General features: G+C 43.3%; 1 protein-coding gene across 1 annotated transcript in view; it reads left to right on the forward strand.

Annotated features, from left to right (window-relative positions):
* Positions 1 to 9,585, forward strand: part of LOC109424461 (sodium- and chloride-dependent glycine transporter 1-like) — a 30,314-nt gene extending 20,729 nt beyond the window's left edge. The window contains exons 5-7 of the mRNA XM_019699594.3: positions 8,920 to 9,129; positions 9,189 to 9,362; positions 9,429 to 9,585. Of these exons, the coding sequence (XP_019555139.3) occupies positions 8,920 to 9,129; positions 9,189 to 9,362; positions 9,429 to 9,524 (480 nt within the window). The 3' untranslated portion in view covers positions 9,525 to 9,585. The remainder of the gene's footprint in view (positions 1 to 8,919; positions 9,130 to 9,188; positions 9,363 to 9,428) is intronic.
* The last annotated feature ends 1,718 nt before the right edge of the window (positions 9,586 to 11,303 follow it).

Genomic DNA, 11,303 nt, shown 5'->3' on the forward strand with positions numbered 1-11,303 from the left:
TTCGGTTTTTTCTTTTAAATAACGAAGCAATATTTTCAAAATCGGTTTTCGTGCACATGTAGAGTATGGATCAAGGTATCTTCTGAATTTTTTTGAGGTGGAAAATGTTTTCCATTTTTGCAGAAACCATTTTTTTCGAGAATTTTTGATCAAAAATGGTTTCTGCAAAAACGAAAAACATTTTCCACTCAAAAAAAAAAGAAGATACCTTGATCCATACTCTACATGTGCACGAAACCCGTTTTTGAAAATATTGGTTCGTTATTTAATAAAAAATCAAAAACCAAAAAGTGAGGAAATGCTTCCAGTGTCGCCTTAAGAGCAAAATACCTTGGGTTCCTTTAGGAGTTCTTTCAAGGAACTTTCAGAAATTCCTTTTCCTTCCTTCAGAAACTTTTCAGGGATTTTTTTTCAGAAATTCCAAAAGGGAGTTCTCCAGGAGTTTCTTCTTCGTGAATTCTTTCATCGGCATCTTGCATGGTTCCGATAGTAATGGTTTCAGGGTTTGGTCCAAGAAATGCTTCAAGAATTCAGCCCACGATTCCTTCAAAAAATTTTACAAATACGTCTGCAAGGATGCATCGACGAATTCCTCCATTTTTCAAGAATTTCTCTATGGGTTTCACCGGTTTCACCAGACATTCTCCCGGAAATTTCTCCTGGGATATCTATAGAAGTTCCTCCAGTAATTGTTCCAGTGCTTTTTTCGATAATTCCTCCAGGAATTTCTCCAGGGATTCCCGTCAGCAAAAATTCTTTTAGGTATTTTTGTAAGTGTTCAGAGATTTCTGCAGGGATTTATCTATATTAGACTGGGTCAACAAAGTCGATTTTTCGGAACAAGGCTTTTTCGATTCATTTTAGCGTCCAAAGTAACTGTGCAAAATTTGGGAGCGATTGGTTGCTTCCCCGTATTCCGCATTGGGATTGAAATTTGTATGGAATTTAGTATGGGAAAACGTGCTTTTTCGCATTTTTCTCATAAATTGAATTTTTTCGTCTAAAACAGTCTAACCAATGATTAGACTTGGTTAGACTGTTTTAGACGAAAAATTTCAATTTATGAGAAAAATGCAAAAAAGTACATTTTCCCATACTAACTTCCATACAAATTTCAATTGCAAAGCGGAATACGGGGATGCAATCAATCGCTCCCAAATTTTGCACAGTTGTTTTGGACGCTAATATAGATTGAAAAAGCTTTGTTACGGGTTGATACGATCAAATTTAAACTTTCTCCATACAACGTTGACCCACTCTAATCTATATATTCCTTTAAGAACTCCACTAGTGTTTGCTTCAATAATCTAATCTGGAATAATTCGAAGTATTTCAGCAGGAGTACCAGAATTTTACCAGAGATTAGCTAAAAATTAATCCAAGACTTCCTTCAGTACAAAACATTTGGGAGTCCATCCAAAGATTTTTTCCAAAATTCGTCCAAAAATTATTGCAGACATGGATTACATTTTTTTTCCTACAGAAATTCTACAGAGTTTGTTAAGAAAGCTTTACTGGGATTTCCTAAGGATTTTCTCATAGGATTGCTTCCGGGATTTCTCATGGGATTTTTTTCAGAAATTCCTCCAGGTTTTTCCTTCAAGAATTCCTCCAGGGATGCATCCGGGAATTTTTTCTGTGTTTCTTTCAGGAACAACTCCAGGGATTATTTTAAAAATTCATTCAAGGATTCCCCCAGGAACACTTTTTAGAATTCCTTCGGGAGTTCCTCTTGGAATTCTGTCAGGGACTCCTCCAGGAATTACTAATTAATCCAGTACATCCTACAGGGACTGTTTAGGGATTCTCTTAGCAGGAATACCTCTACGAATCGCTTCTGCAATTTCTTCAGAAAGTCTTCCTGGGATTCCTCCAGGAATTTTTGAAGGGATTCTTCCACGAATTTCTTCAGAGATTCCACCAGGAATTATTCCAGGGATTCCTCTGTGAATTGTTGCAGGGATTCCTCTTAAAACTCATCCAGGGATTCCTTCAGAAATGCCTCTAGAGATTCCTCCAGGAAATGTTATAGAGATTCCTTCAGTAGTATTTCTAGAGATCCCTCCGATAATCCCTAAAGGCATTCCCCTAGGATAACCTTCATGGATTCCTCCAAGAAATTCTGCAGGTCTTAACTCGGGAATTACTTCTGTGATTCTTTCTGGAACAACTTAATTTAAAAACTCCTTCAAAGATTCTCCCAGGAACTCTTCTTAGGATTCCTTCGGGAATTCCTCCTTATATTCGTTAAGGAGCTCCTCCAGGAATTAATCAGTACTTCCCCCAGGAATTGTTTAGAGACCTTAGGTATTCCTGGTATTCCTCACTAGATGAATCCACGCTTTTTTTCATGATTTCTTGTAGGATTTTTTCCAGAGATTCCTCTGAGAATTCCTGCAGGGATTTCTCTTAAAACTCCTCCAGGAATTCATCTAGAGATTCCCCCATAAATTCCGCCAGAAATACCTCTAGAGATTTCTCCAGAGGTTCCTGTGGAGATTCCTTCAGGAATTCCTACAGGCAATTCTCTAGGATATCCTCCAAGGATCCCATGAAGAATTGCTACAAGATTTTTTTTCAGAGACTCCTCCAAAAATTCCATCAGGGTTTCCTCAATGCATTCCTTCAGGACTTCCTCCATGCATTCCTCCAGAGAATCCACCAGTAATTTCTTCCGAGATTTTTCCAAGAATTTCACCAGGAATTCCTACAGAAATTTATCCACGAAATCCTTAAGGGATACCTCCAAGGATTTTTTTCAGAGACTACTACGGGAATTTCTCCAAAGATTTTCCAAGAATTACTTCAGAGAATCCTCCAGGAATTCCACCAGATATTCCCCCAGGAATTGCTCCAGAGACTCCTCTAAAAATTCTTCCTTATTCTTCCAGGAGATTCCTTCAGAAATCCATGCAGGCATTCCGCCAGAATTTCATCCAGGAACTTCTCCAGGGTCTCCTCGAGAAATTTCTCCAGGATTTTTTTTTTAGAAATTTCTCCCAGGATTCATTTAGATTAGATTAGAGATTCCCCTAGCAATCCACCCAGTAATTGTTGCAAGAATTCCTCCAAAGATTCCTCCAGGAATTCCCAAAGGAAAACCACCAGGAATTCCTTCAGGCATTCCCCCAAGATTTTATCCAGGAATTTCTCCAGGAACTCCTCTAGGAAATTCTCCAGGAATAACGCCAAGAATTTCTTCAGGAATTCTTCCAACAATTTATCTAGGAATTGTTCCAGAAATTGCTCTTGGACATCCTTCAGAAATTATGTCAGCAATTTCTCTAGGATTTTTTTCCAGAAAATCATCTGGGGATATTTTCAGAAATCCTTCCAGGAAATTCTCCAGGATTACCCTCAAGAGTTTTTAACGGATTCTTCCAGGCATTTATCTAGGAATTTCTCCTGAGATTCCTTCATCAGTTGCTTCAGGGATTTCTCCACGATTTCTTCCAAGGGTTTTCCCATGGATTTCTCCAGGAAATCCTTCAAAAATTCCACCAGGAAATCCTCCAGAAGTTCCTCCAAGGATTGTTCCAGGAAATTCTCTATGGATTTCTTCAGAAATTCTTCCAGGAAGTTCTCAAGGATTACCTTCATGAATTTATCATGGGTTCCCTTAGGTATTCCTTCAGTGATTTCTCCACAAATTTCTTCAAGTATTCCCCCAGGGATTCCTTCAGGAATTCCTTCGAGGATTGCACCAGGAATTTCTCTAGAAATACTCCCAGAAACTTCTCAGTAGATTTTATTCAGAAATAGAAAAATAAATTGAAATCTCCCAGAATTCCTCTGGAGATTCCTCTAGAAATTCATCCAGAAATTCTTCGAAGAATTCCTCTAGAGATTCTTCCAGCAATTCCCACAGGAATATCTCTAGGAATTCCTCCAGGCATTCATCCAGGATTTTATCCAGGAATTTCTCCAGGAAATACACCAGGAATTTCATCAAAAATTCCTCCAGGAATTGCTCCTGGACATCCTTCAAAAATTATGTCAATAATTCCTCCAGGAATTTCTTCAGGAAATCCTCTAAGGGTTTCTTCAAAGATTCTTCCACAAAATTCTCCAGGAATACTTTCAGGAATTTCTCAGGCTTTCCTCCAGACATTCCTCCAGAGATTCGTCCAGGATTTGCTTCAGAGATTCCTCCAGGGATTTTCCACGAATTTCTTCAGGGATATTCCCAGAGATTCCTCCAGGGAATCCTCCAGAAATTCCTCCAAGGGTTCTTCCAGGAAATTCTAGTGGAATTTCTCAAGGGATTTTTTCAGAAATATCCCCAGCAATTGCTCCCAGAATTGCTTGGAGATTTCTCCAGGATTTTTTTCCAGGGATTGCTCCAAGAATTCATCCAAGAAATTTCTCCATGAATTTTTGCTAGGTCTCATCCAAGAATTCTTCCAGGAATTACGCCAGGAATTTGTTCAGAAGTTTCTCCAGGCATTCCATCAGGATTCTCTCTCGAGATTTTCCCAGGAATTGTTACAGGGATTCCTCCAGGAATTTCTTCAGGGATTTCTTCAATAATTCCTCCAAGCATTTCTTCAGAAATTTCTCTAATATTTCCTCAAGAGATTTCGTTTGAAATTTATCTAAGGATACCTCTCAGAATTCCTCCAGGAATTTCTCCAAAATATCCTACAAGGAATCCTCCAGAAATTAATCTAGGATTTCCTCATGAGATCTCTTCAGATATTTCTCTAGATATTCCTCCCATAATTTATACAGGAATTCCTCCAGGTTTCTTCCAGGGATTCCTCCGGGAATTCCTCTGGGAATTTCTCCAGGGATTCTACAGGGCTTTCTCCAGGCATTCCTGTAGGAATTGCTCCAGGAATTCATCCGGGTGTTTCATCAGGGATTTATCCAGAAAGTCTTCCAGAGATTGACCCGGGAATTCTTCCAGGCTCCATGAATTCCTCAAATAATTTCTTCAGAAATTTCTCTCAGCTTTTCTTTAAGAATTCGTTTAGGAATTCCTTCGAAAAATTTCCGAAAGCCTCCTATCATCTTTTCCACCTTACCTGATGATTTTTTTCAATCATTTCAAGAGAAGAGTTTTTCCATCGAATAGTATTGTAAGCTAGATTGTAAGATAATTTCAAAAGAATTCATAGAGGAACTAGGAAATTCTTTGTAAGTCCTCAAAAGAGTAGCTACAATTTCTCATGAATGTTTTGTAGATATTACCGAAAAAAAATTTGAGCAAAATAATGCAGGAGTAAATAAAAATCTTTAGTCTTCCAGGAATTGGTCACCGCTTCCAGAAACACGTTGATTTATGTGAATCTTTTTAAACGTTTTGTAAAAAAAATCAACAGAGTGACTGCTGATGCTGAAGGGTTAAATAATGCTTTTAGAATATAATGTTATTATATTCAATTTCATGGCACGGTAAAGGCTGGGTATGCTGCGCAATTCAGATCCCATTGTGATCCACTAGCCTCTGCCCAGCAACTTCTATCCCTACCTCCTCGCGGTACCGGCCGGAAACTATGAGAAACCTTAGGGAAGATCGGGTAACCAACCCCGGTGGGAACTTTGGTCGTAGGCTGACAGGGAAGGGGGGGTTTGCTTCGGCAAACCTGAGCGCCTGTTCTCCAGGAGGAGCGGCTCACAACAGCGTCTGATCCCCATGTTAGGGGCGGCTGATCTGCGTCCGAGTGCCAGGGAAGGACTCTAAGCTCAACTGTGCACTATGGTCCTCCGGAAAGTAGGGGGTTTGTGTCAGGCCCTACGAGCCAGCAGTAAAAACCATTGTAACGGAAAATCAGCAACAGAATAACCGAGACCAACGGCAACGACCCCAGCGAACAAAAAGGACTTGCGATTGGAAACTCGGTACGTGGAACTGCCGATCTCTCAACTTCATTGGGAGCACCCGCATACTCGCCGATCTACTGAAGGACCGCGGGTTCGGCATCGTAGCGCTGCAGGAGGTGTGTTGGACAGGATCCATGGTGCGAACGTTTAGAGGTAATTATACCATCTACCAGAGCTGCAGCAACACACGCGAGCTGGGAACAGCTTTCATCGTGATGGGTAATATGCAGAGGCGCGTGATCGGTTGGTGGCCGATCGACGAAAGAATGTGCAGGTTAAGGATCAAGGGCCGATTCTTCAACTTCAGCATAATAAACGTGCATAGCCTACACTCCGGAAGCACTGATGATGACAAGGACGCATTTTACGCGCAGCTCGAACGCGAGTACGATCGCTGCCCAAGCCACGACGTCAAGATCATCATAGGAGATTTGAATGTTCAGGTAAGCCTGCAGGAGGAATTCAGACCGACGATTGGTAAGTTCAGCGCCCACCAGCAAACGAACGGAAACGGCCTACGACTCATTGATTTCGCCGCCTCCAAAAATATGGCCATTCGCAGCACCTTTTTCCAACACAGCCTCCCTTATCGTTACACCTGGAGATCACCACAGCAGACGGAATCTCAAATCGACCACGTTCTGATTGACGGACGGCACTTCTCCGACATTATCGACGTCAGGACCTATCGTGGCGCCAACATCGACTCCGACCACTATCTGGTGATGATCAAACTGCGCCCAAAACTCTCCGTCATCAACAATGTACGGTACCGGCGACCGCCACGGTACAATCTAGAGCGACTGAAACAACCGGATGTCGCCTCAGCATATGCGCAGAATCTCGAGGCCGCGTTGCCAGACGAGGGCGAGCTCGATGACGCCCCTCTAGAGGACTGCTGGAGTAAAGTGAAAGCAGCCATCAACGACGCAGCCGAGAACACCATCGGGTACGTGGAATGGAATCGACGGAACGAATGGTTTGACGAAGAGTGCAGAACGGTTTTGGAGGAGAAGAACGCAGCGAGGGTGGTAATGCTGCAGCAAGGGACTCGACAGAACGTGGAACGTTATAAACAGAAGCGGAAACAGCAGACCCGCCTCTTTCGGGGGAAAACGCGCTGCCTGGAAGAAGCGGAGTGTGAAGAAATGGAACTGCTGTGCCGTTCCCAAGAAACACGGAAGTTCTATCAGAAGCTCAACGCATCCCGCAACGGCTTCGTGTCGCGAGCCGAAATATGCAGGGATAAAGACGGAGGCCTCTTGACGGACGGACGTGAGGTGATCGAAAGGTGGAAGCAGCACTTCGATCAGCACCTGAACGGCGTGGAGAACGTAGGCACGGGAGCCCACGGCAACGGAACAAACGACGACGTCAGTGCAGCGGAGGGCGGAAATGAACCAACTCCCACGCTGAGGGAAGTTAAGGATGCCATTCACCAGCTTGGTAAGGATGGTATCGCAGCTGAACTCATCAAGATGGGCCCAGAAAAGTTGACCAACTGTCTGCATCGGCTGATAGTCAGGATCTGGGAAACCGAACAGCTACCGGAGGAGTGGAAGGAAGGGGTAATCTGCCCCATTCACAAGAAAGGCGACCATTTGGAATGTGAGAACTTCGGGGCGATCACTATTTTGAATGCTGCCTACAAAGTGCTATCCCAGATCATCTTCCGTCGTCTGTCACCTAAAACGAATGAGTTCGTGGGAAGTTATCAAGCCGGCTTCATCGACGGCCGGTCGACAACGGACCAGATCTTTACCGTATGGCAAATTCTCCAGAAATGCCGTGAATACCAGGTCCCAACGCATCACCAATTGATCGACTTCAAAGCGGCATACGACAGTATCGACCGCGTAGAGCTATGGAGAATCATGGACGAAAACGGCTTTCCTGGGAAGCTGACTAGACTGATTAAAGCAACGATGGACGGTGTGCAAAACTGCGTAAGGGTTTCGGGTGAACTATCCAGTTCATTCGTATCTCGCCGGGGACTGCGACAAGGTGATGGACTTTTATGCCTACTCTTCAACATCGCCCTGGAAGGTGTGATGCGACGAGCCGGGCTCAACAGCCGGGGAACGATTTTCACAAAATCCGGTCAATTTGTGTGCTTTGCGGACGACATGGACATTATTGCCAGAACATTTGGAACGGTGGCAGAGCTGTACAGGTACACCCGCCTGAAACGCGAAGCAGCAAAGGTCGGACTGGTGGTGAATGCCTCATAAACAAAGTACATGCTGGTAGGCAGAACCGAACACGACCGGATCCGTCTGGGTAGTAATGTTACAATAGACGGGGATACTTTCGAGGTGGTGGAGGAATACGTCTACCTCGGATCCCTACTGACGGCTGACAACAACGTGAGCCGTGAAATTCGGAGGCGCATCATCAGCGGAAGTCGGGCCTATTATGGGCTCCAGAAGAAACTGCGGTCGAAAAAGATTCTCCCACACACCAAATGCACCATGTACAAAACACTAATAAGACCGGTGATCCTCTACGGGAACGAGACATGGACCATGCTAGAGGAGGACCTGCAAGCACTCGGAGTGTTTGAGCGACGCGTGCTAAGGACGATCTTCGGCGGTGTGCAGGAGATCGGTGTGTGGCGGAGAAGTATGAACCACGAGCTCGCTGCACTTTACGGCGAACCCAGCATCCAGAAGGTGGCCAAAGCCGGAAGGATACGGTGGGCAGGACATGTTGCAAGAATACCGGACAACAACCCTGCAAAGCTGGTGTTTGCAACTGATCCGGTTGGCACAAGAAGGCGTGGAGCGCAGAGAGCACGATTGGCGGACCAGGTGAAACGTGACCTGGCGAGCATTGGGCGCGACCGAGGATGGAGAGCGGCAGCCACAAACCGAGTACACCCTTGCCTGTAGGAATTCTTTCTTGGATTTTACCCGGGGTTCTCCTCCTTCGGATATTACTTCATGGATTCTTTCCATGATACCATATCCCACAGGGACTGATGAAGTTGAAGATATTTGGAGAATGGAATAAAGGCGATACTTAGCTTCCAAATTTCGAACTGGATTATGAAAAACGTATTCATACCTGCTTATTAATCATTTTATCTTCCAGAGTGGTATGTATTGGTTCCAACTGGTTGATAAGTATGCCGCCAACTGGTCCGTATTGCTGATTGCCATCATCGAGTGCATCCTGATCGCGTGGATCTATGGTTCGGAAAGATTCATCGGTAACATTGAGGAAATGATTGGGAAACGATCGTTGTGTTTCCACTACTTTTGGACCATGGCTTGGAAATTTGTTACACCCATCACGTTATTGGTGAGTCGATTGATCCTTTTTTTATAGGAACCTTGAAAAATGACTTCGTTATTTTATAGTTCATCTTATGCTTCAACTGGATCCAATACAAGCCCGTGTCCTACGGGAAGTACGTTTATCCGGATTGGGCGGATATTGTCGGCTGGATCATTGGATTGCTACCCATGATGGTAATAGTCGTAACGGCTCTATACAAGATAGTTTCCGACACATCTGTACAATCCACCGTGCAGGTTAGATCCTTTCGGTTCTGTTCAAGTACATTTTTGTGCTAATTTCGTCTCAAATCCGCATTCCAGATCATAGGAAACCTTTTGAAGCCGACAGTCGAATGGAAACCGTCAAGATCTCCGCTTTATCGCTTCGAGTACGATGGTAATGGCATTGAGATATAAGAAAGTTCCTTACAGATGATCAAATAAAGATTAATTGGTGGCGCGTAGACGTAAGTACATACACCTACCAACTGCATATTTACAAGATTCATGAAAGAACGGCCACGTTATCACCGCATGCCCCCAACAACGGCTTTATCGTTCACTGACTCAAATATTTGAAGTTCAGTTCCATGGTGTTCATTTCGCTTAGGCCCGTTTTCGCATCCGTGTGGGGAGTAGATTACTTCGGCACACTTCAACCATTTTATTTGGATAATATATGTGGGCTATCATTTGGTAGGCCAATATGCAAAGACTGAAGATAAATATTTTGTACTTACTTGGAACTGTTTCCGTTACGGTACATATGAGATTTTTTTTTATCATTTCCACATATTGACTGCTGTTAAATAAAAAGATAATTGTTTTTATGAAATATATTATTCCGGATCCGGGTTCATGTTTTTCTCAAGTGAAATAAGTTTTAATAATAGGCGAAACTCCAAGAATATGTATTCAGTCCTTACCTCTTATTACACGGCAGGACGGCCTAAAGCAGGGTACCCCCACCAATATTCAGATTTCTGATGGAATGAATTTATAAAATGAATAAATTTTGCAATATTTAAAAAAAACAACCAATGTTGTTGTAGTGGCGATAGATTTGGAAAGAGAGAGAATTGCATTGCTCACGATTTTACGTAGTTGCAAAAGTGACGTCACTAATAGGTATTTTTTTTTTCTGATCACATAAGTTTCTTGGTAGTACTTACTACACGAATTTTATAACACTTACATTCCTTAGGTCCTCCTCAACTGCGAAAAGCTAACGAGTGCGCCATCTAGTTTTGGCTTGTCGTTTCTCCGGTAAACGAGCTGCGTGTCCAGCCCACCGCAGCCTGCCTTGTTTTCTTCGCTTCACTAAATATATTCATCCTTATATAATTGGCACAATTCGTAGTTCGTACGACGCTGCCAGATGCTGTCCTCCACTTTACCGTCAAGTATTGTTTGCAGCAAATTACGTTCGAAGACTCCAAAGACTCTCCGATCAACTTCTCTCAACGTCCACGATTCATAGCCGTAGCGACCGCAAGAATCAGAGTCTTGTACAACGCGAATTTTGTCTTCGTTTGCAGCCTACGGGACTTCAGCTGGTTTCACAAACCGAAAAAGGCCTGTTTCACAGCCGCAATTCGTCTTATCTCTTGGCGGGTAACATCATTATCGCACTTCCCTACCGTTCCAAGATATAAACAAATTCGTCTACAACATCAAACTTTTCACCACAGACAAACAGACGTACCACTAAGAAGAAATTCCTTAAACAATCATCGTGCAGTTGCACTAGCACGAGCTGGTGGCGATGTTGCGCGAAGCACTGACCTTTGCAATATCGCCAACAGCAGGTGCTAGTGTGAAACGTCAAACGCGAACAAAAACGATGCGCGCGCCTCTGGTTGTGAAAGTAACAACTGCGGAGATTTAAATGATCGTTAAAACCGTTCATTTCCAGGGCTATGTTGCACAATAAGTTCGAAAGAGTATCGCCCTGCTTCAGTACGTCTAAGATTACGAACGATAATGAGATTTTATCCGCAACCCGTACATTTTATTTTGATCCGTCAAACGTTGCACGAATCAGTCTAATCAGCTTCACCGGAAAACCATGTTCCACCAGAATCAGCCATAACTCTTTTTTTCACTGAATCGTACGCCACCTTGAAATAAAACAGAAAACAGATGATGGGTCTGCAAATTATACTCTCGAAATTTCACGAGAATCTGCCACAGGGT

The sequence above is a fragment of the Aedes albopictus genome, chromosome 3, assembly GCF_035046485.1.
Source record: "Aedes albopictus strain Foshan chromosome 3, AalbF5, whole genome shotgun sequence".
In the NCBI taxonomy this organism is placed as follows: domain Eukaryota; kingdom Metazoa; phylum Arthropoda; class Insecta; order Diptera; family Culicidae; genus Aedes; species Aedes albopictus.